Source organism: Papio anubis, chromosome 14 (assembly GCF_008728515.1).
Source record: "Papio anubis isolate 15944 chromosome 14, Panubis1.0, whole genome shotgun sequence".
Lineage (NCBI taxonomy): Eukaryota > Metazoa > Chordata > Mammalia > Primates > Cercopithecidae > Papio > Papio anubis.
In genome coordinates, this window is record NC_044989.1 from 31883967 (window position 1) to 31907354 (window position 23388).

At 44.2% G+C, this 23388-nt stretch overlaps 1 protein-coding gene across 4 annotated transcripts in view; it reads left to right on the forward strand.

Moving 5' to 3' along the window:
- The first annotated feature begins 8657 nt into the window (after positions 1-8657).
- SPAST (spastin) overlaps positions 8658-23388 on the forward strand; it is a 92669-nt gene continuing 77938 nt past the window's right edge. For all 4 annotated transcript variants that reach the window (XM_003908483.3, XM_003908484.3, XM_017947418.2 and 1 more), the window contains exon 1: positions 8658-9347. In XM_003908483.3, coding sequence (XP_003908532.1) covers positions 8939-9347 — 409 coding nt within the window. In that variant the 5' untranslated portion in view covers positions 8658-8938. The remainder of the gene's footprint in view (positions 9348-23388) is intronic.

A 23388-nucleotide genomic window follows, 5' to 3' on the forward strand; every position in this document is an offset into this window, starting at 1 on the left:
TTAATACAGAGATTGGATAACAATTGTTACTTGTCTTATCCCTCCCCTCCAACCATATCTTTCAATTTGCTTTTCTTATTTTAGGTTTTCTGCCTTTTTCAAAATTAGCCATTTCCTCACTGGACTCTACATGTGCCAATTTTTTTTTTTTTTACTAATTTTTTTAGTTGAAAAGAGGTCCTTAATATCTGTCATTGGTCCATACTTCAAATCTAGAATCTCTCAAATTGAAGGTTTGAAGAGTTCCTTAGAAGGCAAGTGGGGCCGAAATATCCAAAAAAAGCTATTTGATGGTAGGCAATGTGGTACATAAATATGGGTTAAAGTGATAAAGTGACTGAATGTCCTGGATTAGTTAGCACAGTACCCAGCTCCTTCTTTTTGTCCTGGTGAAACTGGCTCAGATTCCATTCAAGATTAAGTGTTCTGAAAGTTCTTACAATCTGAAAACTGGGAGACTCTCACGCTAGGTGGAATGGCTAGCCGGGTTGGGATCTCATCTAGGCACATTATAAGGCCAGGGTAATACCAAGGCACTATATTTTTTTTCTTTCTTTACTTTTCTTCTTTTTTTTTTAAGAGACAGGGTCTCATTATGTTACCCAGGCTGGATTCCAATTCCTGAGCTCAAGTAATCGTCCTGAGTAGCTGGGACGTCAGGTGTGCACCACTGTGTCTGAAGGCACTGTTTTTTCTTTTTTGACACAAATTTAGGAAGATGTTAATTCACAACAGTCTTCAGACTGAGATATAATTCCAAGGGGCAGAAGATGTGAGTTTAGAGCACTAAAACATGAGATTCCAGTAGAGTCAGAAATCTGAACTGGCATTACAGGTGTAAGAGAGAAAAACAAAATTTATTGAGCTCTGTCATGTTGCAGGCATCATGCTGGAGGCTTTAGATGTACTCTTTCATTTTGTACGGGTTTTTTTTTTTTTTTCTGAGATGGAGTCTCGCTCTGTCGCCCAGGCTGGAGTGTAGTGGTGAGATCTTGGCTCACTGCAAGCTCTGCCTCCCGGGTTCATGCCATTCTCCTGCCTCAGCCTCCCGAGTAGCTGGGACTACAGGTGCCTGCCACCATGCCTGGCTGATTTTTTTTGCATTTTTGGTAGAGATGGATTTACACCGTGTTAGCCAGGATGGTCTTGATCTCCTGACCTCGTGATCTGCCTGCCTTGGCCTCCCAAAGTGCTGGGATTACCGGCGTGAGCCACTGCGCCTGGCCTCATTTCGTAATTTTTACAGAGGAATTAACTAGAATAGCAACCCCAGTCCTACTAACTCTAAAATCCCATATTTTTACCGTACAAAAAAAGAGCAAAAGTGCAGAAAAGCACAGTCAACATTAAGTACAACCAGATAGCAGAGACTCAGTAAATGGGAGGCTGGAGGCCCAAAACCCAACATGATGCACATGAATGAAAGATCACTTGTGCTTCAGGGGCTAAAGATATATTTATTTCTTAATTAAAATAGAAACAGACTATATAAAATATTATTCTTGAGATCCTAGATTTTTACCTTAAATTACTGAAGTAGTATGTGTAATTAACTAATATGTGATGTTGGGCAAATAACAGACTTGTAGAGCCCCAAATTCTTTATTTAAAAAAACTGAGGCCAAACGAGGTGGCTCACACATGTAACCCCAGCACTGTGGGAGGCCGAAGTAGGCAGATTGAGCTTGAGCTTAGGAGTTTGAGACCAGAATGGACAACATGGTGAGACCTCATCTCTAAACAAAATACAAAAATTAGCCGGACATGGTGGTGTGCACCTGTGTTCCCAGCTACTCAGGAGGCTGAGGTGGAAGGATAACTTGAGTCTGAGAGGTTGAGGCTGCAGTGAGCCGTGATCTTGCCATTGCACTGTATACTCTGGTCTGGGTGACAGAGCGAGACTCTGTCTAGGAGTGGGGTGGGGAAAGAGACGATAATGCTTAACTCAAGTAGCAATATTTTAACAAGGCACTAAAAGTTCTTCTGCTTAGTTCAGAATACAGGTTCAATAAATGTTAGCAAGTAGTAGTAGTAACCATCATCACTGTCACTGCTGTTCTCTCCTTAAACTTAAGCATGTTTTTTGTTTTTTTGAGACTCAGTCTTGCTCTGTTGCCCAGGCTAAAATACAGTGGCGTGATCTTGGGTCACTCCAACCTCTGCTTCCCAGGTTCAACTGATTCTCCTGCCTCAGCCTCCCATGTAGCTGGGAACACAGATATGTGCCACAACCATGCCCAGATAATTTTTTGTATTTTTGGTAGAGGTGGGGTTTCACCATGTTGGCCAGGCTGGTCTTGAACTCCTGACCTCAAGTGATCCACCTGTCTTGTCTTCCCAAAGTGCTGGGATTACAGGTGTGAGCCACAGCATCCAGCCTTAAGCGTGTTAATTAAGGTTTTTATAATTCAGCAAAATGGTTGGGAAACGCTTTTTTTTTTTTTTGTGACGGAGTCTCACTCTGTTGCCCAGGCTGGAGTGCAGTGGCCGGATCTCGGCTCACTGCAAGCTCTGCCTCCCGGGTTTATGTCATTCTCCTGCCTCAGCCTCCCGAGTAGCTGGGACTACAGGCGCCCGCTACATCGCCTGGCTAGTTTTTTTGAATTTTTTAGTAGAGACGGGGTTTCACCGTGTTAGCCAGGATGGTCTCGATCTCCTGACCTCGTGATCCACCCGCCTGGGCCTCCCAAAGTGCTGGGATTACAGGCTTGAGCCACCGCGCCCGGCCAGGAAATGCTATCTTAAATGAGATGCTTAAGCTGCCATCTGAACATGAGGTAAAAGGAAATTCTACACGTAATCACTGTGATAAATTGCTTGCAAAGATGGCCACAACAATTCCTCCTATCCTTATATATATGCCCCTTTGCAATGTGAGTTTGCTACTTCTCTATCAAGATGTGGAGTTTGTTTTCCTATATTTTGCACTGGAGTTGGCCTTATGACTTGCTTTGACAATAGAATGTAGTACAAATGACACTGTGCAACTCTGGATTTTAGGTTTTGAGAGATCTTACAGCTTCCACTCACACTCTCTTGGAAACCAGATGCAATGTAAAGAAGTCAGGGCTGTCCTGCTAGAGACATATGTCCCAGCTGATAGCCACAACCAACCTCTGAACACACAAATGAGGCTAGCTAGGTCATACAGCCATTCAGTCAAGCCATCAGATGACTGCATCCACATGAATGGTCCACAGCAAGGCCATCAGAAGAACCATCCAGCTGAACTTACCCCAAATTGCTGAGCCACAAAGTTGTGAGTAAATAAATGTCTGCTATCTTAAGCCAGTGAGTTTTGGAGTGGTATATTATATAGCACCAGAAATCTAACACAATCATTATGTTTGAATTGTTTTTCAAATTACTCATATTTATTAAATGAGTACCATAAGCAAGGTGTCAGGCTAGATGCAAAAAGTGAGGCAAAATGTATAAAATGTGACCACTGCCTTCAGTAAGTTTATAATCTATATCAAGAGGTGATGAAGTGTTTAAATAAGCATCACGCAGGGCAATATAGTATAAGAGCCATAGAGTAACACAACCATATTGTCATAACAACTGAAAAACAAGATCATTTCTGCTGGAGGTGATAATGGAATAATTTATCAAGAATGTAACATTAGAGTTGGACGTGGTGGCTCACGCCTGTAATCCCAGCACTTTGGGAGGCCGAGGCAGGTGGATCACGAGGTCAGGAGTTCGAGACCATCCTGGTTAACATGGGAAAACCTGTCTCTACTAAAAATACAAGAAATTAGCCAGGTGTGGTGGCATGTGCCTGCAGTCCCAGCTACTCAGGAGGCTGAGGCAGGAGAATGGCGTGGACCCGAGAGGCAGAGGTTGCAGTGAGCCAAGATCGCGCCAAGGCACTCCAGCCTGGGTGACAGAGTGAGACTGCCTCAGAAAAAAAAAAGGAATATAACATTAGAGGTAAGTCTTGAAGGACTTCAACAGTGGAAGTAGCAGGAGAGGCCATTCTAAGTGAATGAAAAATGACAGAAGAGTAATTGTAGTCCTGGAAAAGAGCAAAGTTGGTACAGACCAATAGTCTAGATTAGCCAGATTATAGTGAAAATGTAGAGGAAATGTTGGAGAACCATTCTTTATTCAAAAACTGTCTTCCTCATGGCCAACCATAGTGGCTCATGCCTGTAATCCCAGCATTTTGGGAGGTCAAGGTGAGTGGATCACTTGAGCTCAGGAATTCAAGACCATCTGGGGTAACATAGTGAGACCTCATCTCAACTAAAAAAAAAAAAAAAAAAAAAAATTCGAATGGGTGCCATGGCTCATGCCTGTAATCCCAGCACTTCGTGAGGCCGAGGCGGGCGGATCACGAGGTCAGGAGATCAAGCCCTTCCTGGACAACATGGAGAAACCCCATCTCTATTAAAAATAAAAAATTAGCTGGGCATGGTGGCACATGCCTGTAATCCCAGCTACTCGGGAGGCTGAGGCAGGAGAATCGCTTGATCCAGGGAGTCAGAGGTCGCAGTGAGCTGAGATGGCACCACTGTACTCCAGTCTGGCAACAGAGCGAGACTCCATCTCAAAAAACAAATAAATTTTTAAAAAAGTAGCCCAGCATGGTGGTGCATGCCTGTCGTCCCAGTTACTCAGGAGGCTGAGGCAGGAGGGTGGTTTGAGCAAGGAGACCAAGGCTGCAGTGAGCAATGATGGCGCCACTGTACTCCAGCTTGGGTGACAGAGTAAGACCCTGTCTCAAAAACAAAAACAAAAAAGCAACAAATCTCCTTGTTAGTATTATGGTGAGTAAAAAATAAAATAACATAAAAATAGAAATAAACTGAACATGGTGGTTCATGCCTTTAATCCTAGCAAATTAGAAGGCTGAAGTGGGAGGATTGCTTGAGGGCTGGAGTTCAAAACTGGCTTGGGCAACATGGTGAGAGAGACCTTGTCTCTACAAAAGAAGCTTAAAAATAAAAAAGAAATAATTTAAAAATATATTTAAAGAAAACAAAAAATAAAAAACGAGCAAGTATCAACTTGATTCCAGGCACTGCTTAGGGAACACAGATGTAAATGCAACCAGTCTGACGCCAGGACCATTTAACCGTTCTACTATTGGGCCCTATCTTGGCTAAGTTAAAAAGTTAGTTACTTTCTTTAGTGATAAAGACTGTAGGGATAACAGGAAAGATAGTTACTTAAGAAGAAAAACTGGCACCAAACTAAATATCCATCAATAGTTGAACAGTAAAATAGGTTGTGGTAAATTCATATAATGGAATACTATATAGCAGTGGAAATGTACCACAGTTACAGAAATCAACAGGGAGGAATTTCAACACTTAATTACTGAGCAGGTAGCCAGGCACAGTGGCTCTTGCCTGTAATCCCAGCACTTTGGGAGACCAAGACAGGAGGACTGCTTGAGCCCAGGGGTTTGAGACCAACTTGGGCAACATAGTGAGACTCCATCTCTATTTTCTTAAAATAAAATAAATGAAATTTTAAAAATTTTGAGGAGGGAAAGCAAACAAGGGATACTTGAAATATGATTACATTTCCATAAAGTCAAAGTGAGGCAAAATCATACAACACATTATTTAGAAATACATAAATACACTGTAAACTAAAATGAGGCACGAGAATGATTAATATAAAATTCAGGATAGTGGCTTCCTCTAGAGGGAGAGACAAGACATTAAGATTAGAGAAGGAGCTCACAGAGTGCTTCTAGGAGTTGGTTACATTCATTTTTCTTTTTTTTTTTTTTTTTTTTTTTTTGAGACGGAGTCTTGCTCTGTCGCCCAGGCTGGGGTGCAGTGGCCGGATCTCAGCTCACTGCAAGCTCCACCTCCCGGGTTTACGCCATTCTCCTGCCTCAGCCTCCCGAGTAGCTGGGACTACAGGAGCCCGCCACCTCGCCTGGCTAGTTTTTTGTATTTTTTAGTAGAGATGGGGTTTCACCGTGTTAGCCAGGATGGTCTCGATCTCCTGACCTCGTGATCCACCCGTCTCGGCCTCCCAAAGTGCTGGGATTACAGGCTTGAGCCACCGCGCCCAGCCCATTCATTTTTCTTAAACGGAATGCTGCTTATTATTTTTCTTTAAACTGTACATTTAAATAATACACTTCTTGTTTACATGATATATGTATAAATGTAATTTTTTTTTTCTTTTTTTGAGACGGAGTTTCGCTCTTGTTGCCCAGGCTGGAGTGCAATGGCGCAATCTCAGTTCACCGCAACCTCCGCTTCCCGGGTTCAAGTGGTTCTCCTGCCTCAGCCTCCCAAGTAGCTGGGATTACAGGCATGTGCCATCATGCCCGGTTAATTTTGTATTTTTAACAGAGACGGGGTTTCTCCATGTTGGTCAGGCTGGTCTCGAACTCCCGACCTCAGGTGATCTGCCTGCCTCGGCCTCCCAAAGTGTTGGGATTACAGGTGTGAGCCACCGCGCCAGGCCCTGAATCAAATTTAAAAGAGGGCATTTCATTAAAAATTTTTTTGTTGTTGTTTGCTTTTGAGACAGAGTCTTGCTCTGTCGCCCAGGCTGCAGTGTACTGGCATGATCTCCGTTCACTGCAGCCTCCCAGGTTCAAGTGACTCTCCTGCCTCAGCCTCTCAGTAGTTGGGATTACAGGAATGCACTGCCACCACAGGAATGCGCCTAACTTTCGTATTTTTATTATAGAGGGGGTTTTGCCATGTTGGCCAGGCTAGTCTTGAACTCCCGACCTCAGGTGATCCGCTTGCCTGGGCTCCCAAAGTGCTGGGATTACAGGCGTGAGCCACCGCACCCGGCCGAAAGAGGGCATTTCAGAATGAGGATCTAGCATAAGCACAGAGAAGGGGGAGCAATAAGAGGGAAACAGGGAGTAGGTCATTTTTGCAATAGCCTGTGATATTTGTAGGGCAGTATTGGTGGGGAATAATTAAGTAAAATTGGCTGGTGCTGTGGCTCATGCCTGTAATCCCAGCACTTTGGGAGGCCTGCCAGGAATTCAAGACCAACCTGGGCAACATAGCAAGACTCTGTCTCAACAAAAAGGTTAAAAAATTAGCTGGGGGCGCGATGTGGGGGCTCATGCCTGAAATCCCAGCACTTTGGAAGGCCGAGGCAGGTGGATTGCTTGAGCCCAGGAGTGGAGACCAGCCTGGGCAACATGGTGAAACCCTGGCTCTACAAAGAATACAAAAATTAGTCGGGCACAGTGGCATGTGCCTGTGGTCCCAGCTACTCAGGAGGCTAAGGTGGAAGGGTCACCTGAGCCAGGGAGGTGGAGGTTGCAGTGAGTCATGTGGTTTGTGCCACTGCACTCCAGCCTGGGCAACAGAGTGAGACCCTGTCTCAAACAATAAAAAAATAAAGCTGTGGCAGAATGTGGAGATTCTTGGAAGCTGGAAGCTCCGAAGTGGTATTTGTAAACCTCACGTTGTAAATAACGGAGTCTTTGTGTCAGTTAGGCTTCCTTAGTTTTAGGAAACAAGAAATAATTATGGCTAACTCAAGTAAAAAGAGAAAGAGAAGAGAAAAAAGATGTGGAGATAGAGAGGGAGAGAGAGGAAAAGACGAAAGGAAGGAAGGGGGAAAGGAGAGAGGAGAGAGAAAGAGAGAAACAGACTGATTAACAAAATTTTTTTGTTGTTGGATAGGTTACATAACCAAGTGACCAGTCAGGAACCCAGCAGCTCTGGGGAGCTCAATGTGATGCATTGACAAACACGCTCTTAAGAGCACTCGATTCCTGCTACCTTCTATTCGGTGGGTCTCCAGCCAAGATTCCAGGTCCCAGGAGAGTCTGACTGACCTAGTGTTTGTTTCCACCTTTGTGGCCTGGGTTCTGTGCTTGCAGCTCATTAGAATACAGGGAGCAGAGAAAAGCAGGTAGTTTCCCAAAGGAAGGGATGCTGAGTAGATTTTTAATTAAGTATGGATTCTTCAGTAAACTATGCAACGGTTATTATGCAAAACCTAAGATTTCCCTTATTCAAATAAATTATCTTTCATATTAGACATCTAAATATGCACTAATTTAGTTAAACCCTTGGGTTCGTTGATCTCATCACACTGAGCTAACATTCTTGTTGCTGTTGTTTGCAGTGACCTGAAGTTTCTATCTTCACAATTGCTTTCCTCTCAAATAATTCCCAGATTTTAAATTTTTATTTTATTTTTTTTCTGGAGACGGAGTCTCGCTCTGTCGCCCAGGCTGGAGCGCAGTGGCGCGATCTCACTCACTTGCGCCTCTGCCTCCCGAGTTCAAGCGATTCTCCGGCCTCAGCCTTCCAACTAGCTGGGACTATAGGCGCGCGCCCCCACGCCCGGCTAATTTATTTCCCAGATTGATACCCATTGCTTCTGAGATGTATCCTTTGGAGAAGACTAAGGTCGCCTGGCAGAAAAAGATGAAAGAAACTAAGAAAATGATGACACTGAGAGAGGAGACTCGCGAACCAGCAAAGCGACCCCAATCCGCAATTCCCCCTTCGGTGGATCGATTACCAAGGCTTCCTGGCAGGCGCTCTCCAGGGCTGCCGACGTGAGCCGAACTGCACATTGGGAACTGTAGTTGAGCGGGGAAGGCCGAGAGGAGGGCGCCGCACACGCGTACAGGAGCCCCGGTCAACAAAGACGCGCCGTGCGCGCGCGCCCCGGAGAAAAACACGGGAAGACGTGCGCGTGCGCGGCCGCCGCTGGGAGCCACCAGGCGGCGGAGAGGACAGTGGCAGGAAGGGAGGGGCCCGAGCCACCGACTGCAGGAGGAGAAGGGGTTGTGCTCCTGGCCGAGGAAGGAGAAAGGGGCGGGGCCGGCGGGCAGCGCGCGGCGGTGCGGAGCCCCTGAGACCGGCGGGCACACGGGGGTCTGTGGCCCTCGCCGTCGCAGTGGCCGCCGCCGTCGCTTGGTTCCCATCGGTCTGCGGGAGGCGGGTTATGGCGGCGGCGGCAGTGAGAGCTGTGAATGAATTCTCCGGGTGGACGAGGGAAGAAGAAAGGCTCCGGCGGCGCCAGCAACCCGGTGCCTCCCAGGCCTCCGCCCCCTTGCCTGGCCTCCGCCCCTCCCGCCGCCGGGCCGGCCCCTCCGCCGGAGTCGCCGCATAAGCGGAACCTGTACTATTTCTCCTACCCGCTGTTTGTAGGCTTCGCGCTGCTGCGTTTGGTCGCCTTCCACCTGGGGCTCCTCTTCGTGTGGCTCTGCCAGCGCTTCTCCCGCGCCCTCATGGCAGCCAAGAGGAGCTCCGGGGCCGCGCCAGCACCGGCCTCGGCCCCGGCGCCGGTGCCGGGCGGCGAGGCCGAGCGCGTCCGAGTCTTCCACAAACAGGCCTTCGAGTACATCTCCATTGCCTTGCGCATCGATGAGGATGAGAAAGGTAACTAGGGGGCTGGGGGAGGGGGCGGCGACGCCGGGAAGAAGGCGGTGGGGTCGCCGGGGGAGGGCAACACCTGCGTCCCTTTCCAGCGGGAGGGAACGGTGCACCCCTGGAATTGATATGCCCTGGGAGACTGCGTTCCCGTAGGTCGGAGCCTCTATCTTCTAGTATTCTCAAAACCTCTCCCCTTTCAGGGCACCCTGGCTGTCGACTTTGTTTCAGACACCAGCCTTCCCCCACACTTGTGCATGACCCAAGTCACTGTGAGACACCCAGACGTGCAGATGACAGTGACAGTTGTCCTAGAGTGACCACACCGATCCTTTCTAGCACTGTGAACAGTGTGCGGCTTCCTCTGAGCCAAGGTTTCCAAAAGGTTTTGATATTGAAGAAGCAGTGCCTTGTTACTGGCATTTAATGAAAGCAGAGTACTGTAGTGTCAGAAAAAAAGAACAAATGGTGACAATTTTGAAAGAAATAGCTGCGTATAACTGCAGTTGAATTTGCATCATTTTAATCAAGATAATCATTTTATCAGTACAACGATTCCTCAATACTTTTTCAATGAAGTTATATTTAGCATAAAACTTTCCCCCTGGTTGCTTTGATTTTAATTAAAGCAGTATTCCAAAGTAGCCTTTAATTTCCAAGTTGAAATGTTTGAAGAATGAATTGCATAAACTTAAACATACCACTTTACAATAAAACCTAAAACAAATATGTATCTGAATGAAAGTAAGGATATTACATCTTTCGGTTTTCTTTTAAGCTAACTTTTTTTTTTTTTTTTTTTTTTTTTTTGAGACGGAGTCTTTCCCTGTCGCCCAGGCTGTAGTGCAATGGTGCAGTCTCGGCTCACTGCAACCTCCGACTCCCTGATTCAAGGGATTCTCCTGCCTCAGCCTCCCGAGTAGCTGGGATTACAGGCATGCACCACCACGCCCGGCTAATTTTTGTATTTTTAGTAGAGTCGGGATTTCACCATGTTGGCTAGGATGGTCTCCATCTCTTGACCTCGTGATCCGCTCGCCTCGGCCTCCCAAAGTGCTGATATTACAGGCATGAGCCACCGCACCTGGCGTTAAGCTAACTTTTTTTAGTATATGTGCCAGGCATTATGCCGTTAGCTTTGCATGTGTTATCTTTTCTCCTTTTTTAAAAAACAACCATCCCAGACCATGAAAGGTGTTATTTAATCCTCACAATAACCCTGTGAGATGAAGGTATTATTGGTATCAGCATTTTAGAGACGAAGAAAATGAGGCTCAAAAGATAAAGCAGATCATTCCAAACCTATGCTAATAGTTTTTTTTTTTTTTTTTTTTTTTGAGACAGAGTCTCGCTCTGTCGCCCAGGCTGGAGTGCAGTGGCTGGATCTCAGCTCACTGCAAGCTCCGCCTCCCGGGTTCACGCCATTCTCCCGCCTCAGCCTCCCGAGTAACTGGGACTACAGGCGCCCGCCACCTCGCCCGGCTAGTTTTTTGTATTTTTTAGTAGAGACGGGGTTTCACCATGTTAGCCAGGATGGTCTCGATCTCCTGACCTCGTGATCCGCCCGTCTCGGCCTCCCAAAGTGCTGGGATTACAGGCTTGAGCCACCGCGCCCGGCCGAAACCTATGCTAATAGTTAATGAAATTTTTTTTATGGAAAGTAAGCGAAATTAGGAGAAGTCTAACTTTTACAATTCTCCCCTTTTATCCTTACTTCCAGTATGCTGAGATCTTGCTTCTCCTTCTGCCAAAAAACCCACTTTTCTACCACACCTCAATTAGATACTCACTTGCATTGTGCATTAATGAAAACAGGAGCAATCTGCACTTCATTCATAGTGTCTCTCTCTACTACCAACTCCAAAAACTGTTCTAGAATTTCAGTCTTGTTGAAACCTATTTCCTTTGTGGGGCCTCGGAGTGGGAAGTAGGATATAGGGAAAGAGGCAGGTATTCGTTGTTTTGGACAGTAATGAAAGTGATGGTTAAGAGAGGTCAAGGAGGGAGTTAACATTTAAGAATACTATGTGTTTGTGGAAGGAAATTTTTTGTTAACTGCTCCATTCTTTTTTTTTTTTTTTTTTTTTGAGACAGAGTCTCGCTGTGTCACCCAGACTGGAGTGCAGTGGCGTGATCTCGGCTTACTGCAACCTCTGCCTTCCAGGTGCAAGCGATTCTCCTGCCTCAGTCTCCCGAGTAGCTGGAACCACAGGTGCACCCTACCACGGCTGGCTAATTTTTTGTATTTTTAGTGGAGATGGTATTTCACCATGTTGGCCATACTGGTCACGAACTCCTGACCTCAGGTGATCTGCCTGCCTCAACCTCCCAAGTGCTTGGATTACAAGTGTCAGCCACTGTGCCTGCCCAGCAAGCTCCATTCTTTATCACCTCTTAAGAACATCCAGGATCCCTTGGGGAGAATGAAAACAGTTGCAAAGTTTTAGAATAGAGGAGCATGTTTAAGAGTAGATCATATTTTGGGCCAGGCACGGTGGCTTCCGCCTGTAATCCCAACACTTTGGGAGGCCAAGGCGGGTGGATCACGAGGTCAAGAGTTCGAGACCATCCTGACCAACATGGTGAAATCTCATCTCTACTAACAATACAAAAATTAGCCGGGCGTGGTGACACATGCCTGTAGTCCCAGCTACTCGGGAGGCTGAGGTGGGAGAATTGCTTGAACCTGGAAGGCAGAGGTTGCAGTGAGCCGAGATCATGCCACTACACTCCAGCCTGGGTGGCAGAGCAAGACTCCATCTTGAAAAACAAGAGTAGATCATTTTTTGCTGGGCACGGTGGCTCATGCCTGTAATTCCAGCACTTTGGGAGGCCGAAGTGGGTGGATCACTTGAGCCCAGGAGTTAGAGACCAGCCTGGGCAACATAGTGAAACCCTGTCTCTATGAAAAATACAAAAACTAGCTGGGCGCAGTGGCACATGCGTGTAGTCCCAGCTACTTGGGGGACTGAGGTAGGAGGATCACTTGAGCTCAGGTTGTTCAGGGTGCAATGAGCTGAGATTGTGCAACTGCACGCCGAACTGGGTTGACAGAGTAAGACTCCGTCTCCAAAAAAAAAAAAACTTGTTATTTTGTTTTTTTGTTCGTGTGTGTGTGTGTGTGTGTGTGTGTGCGTGTGTGTTTTAATTGAGACAGAGTCTCTGTTGCCTAGGCTGGAGTGCAGTGGCGTGATCTCGGCTCACTACAAGCTCCGCCTCCCGAGTTCACGCCGTTCTCCTGCCTCGGCCTCCCGAGTCGCTGGGACTACAGGTGCCTGCCACCATGCCCAGCTAATTTTTTGTATTTTTTTAGTAGATATGAGGTTTCACCGTGTTAGCCAGGATGGTCTTGATCTCCAGACCTCGTGATCCGCCCGCCTCGGACTCCCAAAGTGTTGGGATTACAGGCGTGAGCCACCATGCTCAGCCATTAATTGTTGTATTTAGGAAGAGAATGTCAGAACATGCAAGGAAATTTTATTTATTTGTTTGTTTGTTTATTTATTTTTGAGACGGAGCCTCGCTCTGTTACCCAGGCTGGAGTGCAATGGTATGATCTTGGCTCACTGCAACCTCTGCCTCCTGGATTCAGGCAATTCTCCTGCCTCAGCCTCTGGAGCAGCTGGGATTACAGGTGTACGCCACCACACCCAGCTAATTTTTTTTTTTTTTTTTTTTTTTTGAGATGGAGTCTCGCTGTGTCACTCAGGCTGGAGTGCAGTGGCGCTATCTCGGCTCACTGCAAGCTCCACCTCCTGGGTTCACACCATTCTCCTGCCTCAGCCTCCTGAGTAGCTGGGACTATAGGCGCCTGCCACCACGCCTGGCTAATTTTTTGTATTTTTTTTATAGAGACGGGGTTTCACGGTGTTAGCCAGGATGGTCTTGATCTCCCGACCTCGTGATCCACCCACCTCGGCCTCCCAAAGTGCTGGGATTACAGACATGAGCCATCGTGCCCTGCCAATTTTTGTATTTTTAATAGAGACAGAGTTCCACCATGTTGGCCAGGCTGGTTTTGAACTCCTGACCTCAAGTGAACCTCCCTCCCTAGCCTGCCAAAGTGCTGGGATTACAGGCGTGAGCCGCTGTGCCCGGCTACAAGGATATTTTAGTTAACACTGTTGGTTGATGGGAGTTGGGAGGTAGGATAAAAGGAGAAATTAAGGAAAACCTAGGCATGAAAAATAAAAGACCCTGAGGTCTTAGATTTGAAGAAATAGCAGTTCCATGTGAGGAATAAGTGGAAGAAATAGAATTCAGACCTCAGGTTTCAGGCTGGTGACTTAAATCTTTGAGTATCACATGTATGAATATATCTGTTATACTTAAATTCTCGTGAACATTTTTATTTTTCAGTTGGCTATATTAAATATTTAAAAATATTTAATTTATTTTAGAGACAACGTTTCACTCTCTTACCCAAGCTGGAGTGGAATGTGATTATAGCTCACTGCAGCCTCAAGGCTCACTCCTAGGCTCAAGTGATCCTCCTTTTTTTTTTTCTTTTTTTGCTAGAGGTAGGATCTTGTTATGTTGGCCAAGCTGGAGAAATTTCAACAATATTTTCGGTGATCTGTGTAATGCATATTTCATACTCTTTCTACTGATAATGTTTCTGTTCACAACTTTTTCTTTGTATTTTGATTTCTAATGTGGACATCAGAATGGGCTGTTGATAGCTTTTTTGAGACAGTCTCGCTTCTTCACCCAGGCTGGAGTGCAGTGGCGCGATCTCAGCTCACTGCAACCTCCACCTCCCAGGTTCAAGCGATTCTCCTGCCTCAGCCTCCCCAGTAACTGGGATTACAGGCATGTGCCACCCCACACCCAGCCAATTTTTGTATTTTTAGTAGAGACGGCATTTCACCTTGTTGGCCAGGCTGTTCTCGAACTCCTGGCCTCAAGTGATCTGCCCGCCTCGGCCTCCCCAACTGCTAGAATTACAGGTGTGAGCCACCGCGCCCAGCCTGACAGGTCTTTAGTTTGATTTTAGTTCAACAACTGATGATATAATATGCAAATTAAATTAGTTCAGACTGAAGCAGATTAGTTACAGATTCATTTTCCTTTAAAAATGAAGTAAAACTTTAGCCAGGTGTGGTGGTGGGCGTGCATAATCCCAGCTACTTGAGAGGGTGAGGCAGGAGAATCACTTGAACCCAGGAGGTGGAGGTTGCAGTGAGCTGAGATCTCACCATTGCACTCCTGCCTGGGTGAGAAGAGTGAGACTCCATCAAAAATAAAAGGCTGAGCGTTGTGGCTCAAGCTGGGTGCAGTGGCCCATGCCTGTAATCCCAGCACTTTGGGAGGCCAAGGTGGGCGGATCACTTGAGGTCAGGAGTTTGCGACCAGCCTGGCCAACATATTAGTGAAACCCCGTCTCTACTAAAAATACAAAAATTATCTGGGCATAGTGGTGCACGCCTGTAGTCCCAGGTACTTGGGATGCTGAGGCAGGACAATTGCTTGAACCCAGGAGGCGGAGGTTGCAGTGGGCCAAGATCATGCCACTGCACTGCAGTCTGGGCAACAGAGCAAGACTCCATCTCTCAAAAAAAAAAAAAAAAGAAAAATGAGTTTATAATTATTATGGTTCTTTTCTATCTTAAATCTTTTCTTTAGGAGATTGAACATTTTTGTACTTTAGTCTTAATCCAGTGGTTGAAAGAGAGTGCGCATTTGAAGCCTGCCTCTTGGCTGTCCTTGACAACTCAAACCTTAGTTCCAAGAGAATTTAATTCTTCGTCTTTCTCACTGCTTCAAAATATATATGATCAAATAGAAATGAGTTGAGTAGGCAGTGTCTTCAAAAGTTTCCTAACTCTGTGGTTAACTATTAAGGAGCTGGTAATATCATGCACTGCCATTCCCTTGGCAACATGACTTATCTTTTTTTTTTTTTTTTTGATACGGAGTCTCTATCACTTCTTGGCCTTTTGGCTAAGATCAAGTGAGACAGAGTCTCGCTATGTCGCCCAGGCTGGAGTGCAGTGGCGTGATCTCGTGTCACTGCAGGCTCCTCCTCCTAGGTTCACGCCATTCTCCTGCCTCAGCCTCCCGAGTAGCTGGGACTACAGGTGCCCGCCATCATGCCTGGCTAATTTTCTTTGTATTTTTTAGTGGAGACAGGGTTTCACCATGTTAGCCAGGACAGTCTTGATTTCCTGACCTCATGATCCACCTGCCTCGGTCTCCCAAAGTGTTGGGATTACAGGCGTGAGCAACTGTGCCCGGCCGACTTATCTAATTTAACTGAAAGCCAATTTATTTGATTGATGAAATGGCGTATTTCAAATTGTAGTAGTGTTAATTGAAACATTTGGTACCTTGAAACGATAAATGCCAAATTAAATATCATTTTAATGAAATAGTGTATAAATGTGGTTTATATGGTGACTATGTTTATTCTGAATTCTTACGGCATACTCAAATTTTTTTTTTTTTTTTTAAATGAAGTCTCGTTCTGTCACCCAGGCTGGAGTGCAGTGGTGCAATCTTGGTTCACTGTAACCTCCACCACCCGGGTTCAAGTGATTCTCCTGCCTCAGTCTTCTGAATAGCTGGTACTACAGGCGTGCACCACCACACCTGGCTAATATTTTTGTATTTTTGGGAGAGACAGAGTTTCACCATGTTGGTCAGGCTGATCTCGAACTCCTGACCTGAAGTGATCTTCCTGCCTCAGCCTCCCAAAGTGCTGGGATTATAGATATGACCCACTGCACCCAGCCCATACTCAAATTTGACAGTAAATTTTCATAAAGGCCTTAATTTGTCTGAAACCAAACTATTTCAAGAGAGAGAAATAGCACAGCAAATTCTATTGACTTAATAGAAGGATATGTGAGGTCTATTTATTAAAGCAAATATTTATTGGATGCCAGTTAATTTGTACAGCTCTGCATTTGAGATGATATTTGAGAAATATTTACTTCCTCTCCAGTGAGATGTGTTAAAACATTTGTTATGTGATTAACAAATATGTGTACATATGCATATATGTACATACACATTTTGAGACAGGGCCTCACTCTGTTGTTCAGACTGGAGTGCAATGACACAATCTTAGTTCACTGCAGCTTCAGCCTCCCAGGCGCAATCAATCCACCCACCTCAGCCTCCCTGGTAGCTGGGTCTACAGATGCATACCACCATGCTTAGCTAATTAAAAAAATTTTTTTAGAGATGGGGATCTTGCCATGTTGACTAAGTTGGTAAATATTTTCTTTAATTGTCGAACTTCCTTGGAAGACTGAAAACCTGTGATAGCAATTTTGTATAAGGAGAAGCTGAAATTTAAAGAGTAGACTCACAGCAGAACCAAAAATAGAATTTAAGTGAATAGACTCAAAATATTGTACTTTTTACTTTATACTACAAGTTTTTATGTTGTAATGCTGGTAATGGGCTCCTTGGAATACTTGGAGGAAAAGAGAAGGTTGTAATAATAGTTCTTTGGATTAACTGGAACATGACCTAACATGTTCTGCCTGTCTCCTGTGGATAGACAAGCCTGAGATCTCCTGGGTAATACAATGGTGGAGGTTCTCTAGGTGTAGTTCGATTTCTCAAGTATGTAGGACTAAACAGAAAAGGCCTAGTATGTTATATGAATGAGAGCTGAAGTTTCTCAGGATATTGTAGGGCTAAAGGATCAGGCACCAAAGACAGAAATTGTCTAAATAAAATATTTTTCTATTCATAGTTTTAAAGGGCTAAAGGGTCAGGCATTAAAGACAGAAATTGTCTAAGTAAAATATTTTTCTATTCATAGTTTTAAGCTGTGTATATGCGCATGTGTGTATTTAAAATAACTTTGTCAATGAAGAGAGTCAAACTCTGTAAAATATTTGAAGAGATTTATTTTGAGCCAAATATGAGTGACCAGTGGCCTATGACACAGCCCTAGTAGATACTAAGAACATCTGTCCAAGGTGGTCAGGCTATAGCTCGATTTTATACACTTTAGGGAGACGTAAGATGTCAATTAAGCATGTAAGGTGTACATTGGTTCCATCTGGAAAGGCAGGAAAACTGGAATTTGGGGAGGCTTCCATGTCATAGGCAGATTCAAAGATTTTCTGATGAGCAGTTGGTCAAAAGAGCTTATCTAAAGTCCTGGAATCCATAGAAGGGAGTGTCTGGGTTAAAATAATGGGTTGTGGATACCGAGGTTCTTATTATACAGATGAAGCCTCCAGGTAGCAGGCTTCAGAGAGAATACATTGTAAATATTTCTTATGAGACTTTAAAAGGTGGCAGACTCTTAGTTAATCTTCTCCTGGTTCAGAGAAAAGACTTGGAAAGGGAAAGGATTCTCTACATAAATTTTCCCCACAAGAGACAGCTTTGCAGGGCCATTTCAGAATATGTCAAAGAAATATGATTTAGGGTAAAATACTTCAATTTCTTTCATGGCGTACTATCTGACATGTGATACTGTACTAGAGTTAGGCTGGGAATTTGGCGTCTTACTGCTCCAAAACATCTTAATATCTCTGTTTGAATGTTAATGCTGATCAGTTGTCCCTGAATTCCAAAGGGAAGAGGGTATAATGAGTCATGTCCAACCCCCACTTCTCATCATAGCCTGAACTAGTTTTTTAGGTTAACTTTGGAATGCCCTGGGCAAGGGGAGGGTCTGTCAGTCGGTTGGGGGTCTTAGAATTTTATTTTTGGCTTTTAGGTTTGTAGAAAATTAATGAAAATTGTCGTATTTCATAGTTCTATATAATTCAATATTGTGCTTTATTTAAAACTCACATATAAAATAGCTGTCCATATCTGTTTTTAGAGGATGAGGATGGAGGGTAGAAATCAGAAGTGTCAGATTTGGTAATTTTCTTATACTGCTGAAAACCTCTATACCTACCACTTTGAAAGGATTAATTTCAGACTTACTTTCTTTGGGCCTAATGATTCTACTTTAAAGTTTCTCTGATTAAGGAATAAGTCTGATAAATGGACATTCAGATTATATCATACTTTTCCAAAAGGTAACATTGCTTTTGATTAAATATGCAATAAACATTTCACATTTTTTCTCAAGAATATTTACTGGCATCTGCACTAAAGACACAAAAAAGTGCCGGGCGTGGTGACTCACGCCTGTAACCCCAGCACTTTGGGAGGCTGAGGCGGGCGGATCACGAGGTCAGGAGATCGAGACTATCCTGGCTAACGCGGTGAAACCCCGTCTCTACTAAAAATACAAAAAGTTAGCCGGGCATGGTGGTGCGCGCCTGTAGTCCCAGCTACTCGGAGGCTGAGGTAGGTGAATGGCGTGAACCCGGGAGGCAGAGCTTGCAGTGAGCCGAGATCACGCCACTGCACTCCAGCCTGGGCGACAAAGCAAGACTCCATCTCAAAAAAAAAAACAAAAACACACACACAGAAAAGCAGCCACTGTTAAGGACTTTATCCCTTGTTCTGTTTTTAGCTGGTTTGTTGTTGTTGTTGTATTTTTCCTAATGTTGAATACAGTTAAATCCTGTTAAACTGGATTCCCAATATTATTGTTAGTTGTCCGGATGACTATTAAGAATAGTTAGTAAATGGGTATTGAATCATTTTATGTATTTATTTATTTATTTATTTATTGAGACGGAGTCTCGCTCTGTCACCCAGGCTGGAGTGCAGTGGCGCGATCTCAGCTCACTGCAAGCTCCGCCTCCCGGGTTTACGCCATTCCCCTGCCTCAGCCTCCCAAGTAGCTGGGACTACAGGCGCAGCCACCTCACCCGGCTAGTTTTTTGTATTTTTGTAGAGACGGGGTTTCACCGTGTTAGCCAGGATGGTCTCGATCTACTGACCTCATGATCCGCCCGTCTCGGCCTCCCAAAGTGCTGGGATTACAGGCTTGAGCCACCGCGCCCGGCCTCATTTTATTTTTTTAGTAGTGATGGGGTTTCGCTATTTTGGCCAGGTTGGTCTCAAACTCCTGGCCTCAAGTGATCTGCCTGCCTTGGTCTCTCAAAGTGTTAGGATTACAGGTGTGAGCCTCTGCACCAGGCTGGATATTGAATTATTGAAGAAGGATGTTCCCTAACCCTTCCTGCCTCTTTTCTGATATCTTACTGTCTCTGTTCCACCCAGTAGTAGTCGGGTTTTTGACATCTGGCAAAGTATAGATTGTCTGCTCTTCTATATTAGTTTTCTTCACTCTTTTTTTTTTTTTTTAATTTTTTTAAAGCAAAATAGAGAAAGGGTCTTGCTGTACTGCCCAGGCTGGTCTTGAACTCCTGAGCTCAAGCAGTCCTCCCACCTCACCCCCCAAAGTGCTGGGATTGCAAGCATGAGCCACCGTGCCTGGCCAGTTTTCTTCAGTCTTGACCTATAATAGTCCTGCCAAGCCAGTGAAGCTGTTAATATGCTTATGTAGCCTTTTTTTTCTTTTGTTTGTGAATTATTAACAATTGCTGATCTTAGACATCCTATACAATAAAATGTCTTTGAACACAGTCATATCTCAGCAGCTCATTCTAGTTAATGAGGAAAGAAAAATGTCAAAATCTGTGATTTTCTTAGAGGTTATTAAATGTCTTACAACTGTATAGATAATCTGTAGACATGCTGTACTCACTTACATAACTTTTCTGCTCTTCTGCAGAGGGAGAGAATTAACTTCGTAAGTGGGCTTTGTCAATGCCCTCATCAATGATCTCCAGGGACAAACCTATCTATGGTTGAGCAAGTGGGGTTTATTACTCACTGTAGCCAGGGAGAACACACATATATAATAACCATGGTACATCATAGTAAAAGGGTGTTAGAAAGATCTTACAGGATTTGGGCTCATTTATTTGGTGATTTTAAGGAGGTTTTAAGGAAGCAGGGTTTTTCTCTGAATTGGATGCTACCAGGAGCTGGGAATAATTCTATGAATAAATATCATAAAACCTATCTAGAAGAAGACAGAGTGAGGTCTAAAGCTGTAGTGGTTAAAAAGCAGAGGTCACTCATTAGCTGGAAGAGGGAAATGTTTGGTATTTCAGACAGTGTTCAGTGTTCATGTTTTGTCTGTGTTTAGACATAATCGTAGAGTGGTCTTGTTGCACCGTGGTCACAGAGTGACCTTATTTCATGTTGATATTCTTTAAGTGCCAGGTCAAATACCAAGGTTTAGCTGATAGTAGTAGGCCAGCTCCTGGATGTAATAAGCTGCTTTTCTCTTTCTGAGCTTTTTTTTTGTTTTTTTGGAAATAGAGTCTGCCTCTGTCACTCAGGCTAGAGTGCAGTGGGGCAATCTCGGCTCACTGCAACCTCTGCCTCCCGGATTCAGGCGACTCTCCTGCCTCAGTCTCCCAACTAGCTGGAATTACAGGCGCACATCACCACACTCGGCTAATTTTTGTATTTTTAGTAGAGACGGAGTTTCGCCGTGTTGGACAGGCTGGTCTCGAACTCCGGACCTCAAGCAATCCACCCGCCTCAGCGTCCCATAGTGCTAGGATTACAGGCATGAGCCATTCCTCCTGGCATCTTTCTCAGCTTTGAGGGTCAAATTTTACCCTTTTTGAATTGTGGGACTTCTTATCAAAATTGACATTTAAGTCCTGACCATGTAGGATCTTGGGCAAGTTACTTAACTACATATGCTGAGATGTTTTTTAAATGCTTAGTGCTTGCACATAATAGGTCCTCAGTAAATGGGAACACAGATCCTCGTGTGATCTGCCTGCCTCGGCCTCCCAAAGTGCTAGGATTATAGGCATGAGTTGCTGCACCTGGCCACAAAAATTTTTTGAGGAAGATAAATAAGATGACATTCTTAAGGTTCAAAGAAAATGTCAAAAACTAGAATGATGTCTTTACATAGGGTTTAAAACTTTCCAAATTAACAGGGAAAATAATTCTTTACCTTGGAAATAAATGTTTAAGTTTGATAGTGAAAGCAAATATGATCTTTTTACTAAATGTTTTATTAAATTTTTTTTCTTGTAGACACAGGACCCTACTATATTACCCAGGCTGGTCTTAAATGCCTATCCTCAAGCAATCCTCCCACCTCAGTCTTTCAAAGTGCTGGGACTACAGACATGAGCCATCACACAGGGTCTTTTTAACCAAATTATAGTAGAAAGCACTCTTTCTGTAATAGTAAACTATGAGAGAATTAATCAGGGGCTGTTAGTAATTCATCCCTGAATTAATCGGTGATTATAATGCTTTGTGGTCCATGTAGTTTGCTGGGGATTAGCACACCATGAAAGTCTACCATGAGATTTTTTTTTTTTTTTTCTTTGAGAACAGGGGCCATAATCAGTAGTCCTTAATGAAATGGACCATTCTGATTTCAATATATATTGCCTAGGCTGGACTTGAACTCCTCGGCTTAAGTGATCTTCCACTTCAGACTCTCAAACAGCTGGGACTATAGGTGTGTGCCACCATACCTGGCTTAATTGAGATTTTTTTTTTTTTTTTTGAGATGGAGTCTTGCTCTGTCGCCCAGGCTAGAGTGCAGTGGCACAATCTTGGCTCACTGCAACCTCTGCCTCCCAGGTTCAAGTGATTCTCCTGCCTCAGCCTCCCGAGTAGCTGGGATTACAGGCGCCTGCCACCGTGCCCTGCTAATTTTTGTATTTTTAGTAGAGACGGGGTTTCACCATCTTGGCCAGGCTGGTCTTAAACTCCTGACCTCATGATCCACCCACCTCAGTTTCCCAAAGTGCTGGGATTACCAGGCATGAGCCACTGCACCCAGCCTTAATTGAGATTTTTAGATATCTGTTACTCTGCTAATTTTGTCACTTGCAAGTTGCCATCAGAAAATTGTTGTAGGAAAATGGCTATATTTGTTCCATTCCAAGGAACACAAACTTAAGGATTAAGTTTGTGTGAGAATACTTAAGGATTAAATAGGTAAGTAAAGCTAGTGGGCTTTATGTAACATAAATGAGCAAATATCAGGAATATACAACTGTGCACACAATTCGGGGGAAGGATGATTTAAATTAACAAATTTACTAAGTATAATAAAGATACTAAAAATAGTATTTCCATACTACTTTATTACTTAAAGTATCATCATATACCCTATTTTGTTTGATTTTTGCCACAACTCAGAGTTAGGTAAAAGAAATATTTTCTTTTCAGGTAAGGAGTCTGAAGCCCAGACAGATTAACTGACTTTTCCAAAGTCGTATTGCTATTAAATGATGGAACAAAGACTTAAATCATTGCCTTCTAACTCACATACTTGCAAACACATATCCTCTCACTCTACCCCAAGCTACCCATGTTTTGACCCTTCTTGTGGCAATCTGGGTCTCACTAATATGTGAAAGAAAATATACAGTAGATAATTTGCAAGTTAATCTGTTATGCTTCTCTCTTCTCTCTATTTAAAGATGAATATTAGCATTTCTGTTGTTTCTACAGTAACACATACTAAAAATAATGCAGTCCAGGTGCAGTGGGTCACACTTGTAATCCCAGCACTTTCGGAAGTTGAGGCGGGAGGATCACTTGAAGCTGGGAGTTCGAGACTAGCCTGGGTATGCAAGACCCCATTTCTTTTTTCACTGTAACCTTCACCTCCCAGGTTCAAGCGATTCTCGTGCCTCAGCCTTCTGAGTAGCTTGGGATTACAGGCATGTGCCACCATATCTGGCTAATTTTTCTATTTTTTGGTAGAGATGGGATTTCACCAAGGTGGCCAGGCTGGTCTCGAACGCCTAGTCTCAAGTGATATACCCGTCTCAGCCTCCCAAAGTGCTAGAATTACAGGTGTGGACCACCGTGCCTGGCCCCATTTCTGCAAACAATTAAAAAATATTAGCCCAGTGTAGTGGTGCATGTCTCTAGTCCCAGCTACTCAGAACGCTGAAGTGAAAGGATTGCTTGAGCCCAGAATTTCAAGGTTTCAGTGAGCTATGATGATGGCACTGCACTCCAGGTTGGGTGACAGTGAGACCCTGTCTCTAAAAAATAAAGTAAAATAGTGCACAAGTATAGAAGGTGAAAATCTTCCTTAACCTTGCCGTAAGGGAAATGGTTACTAATAAGTTTCTTAACTTTTTGTACTTATATAAACATAAATATT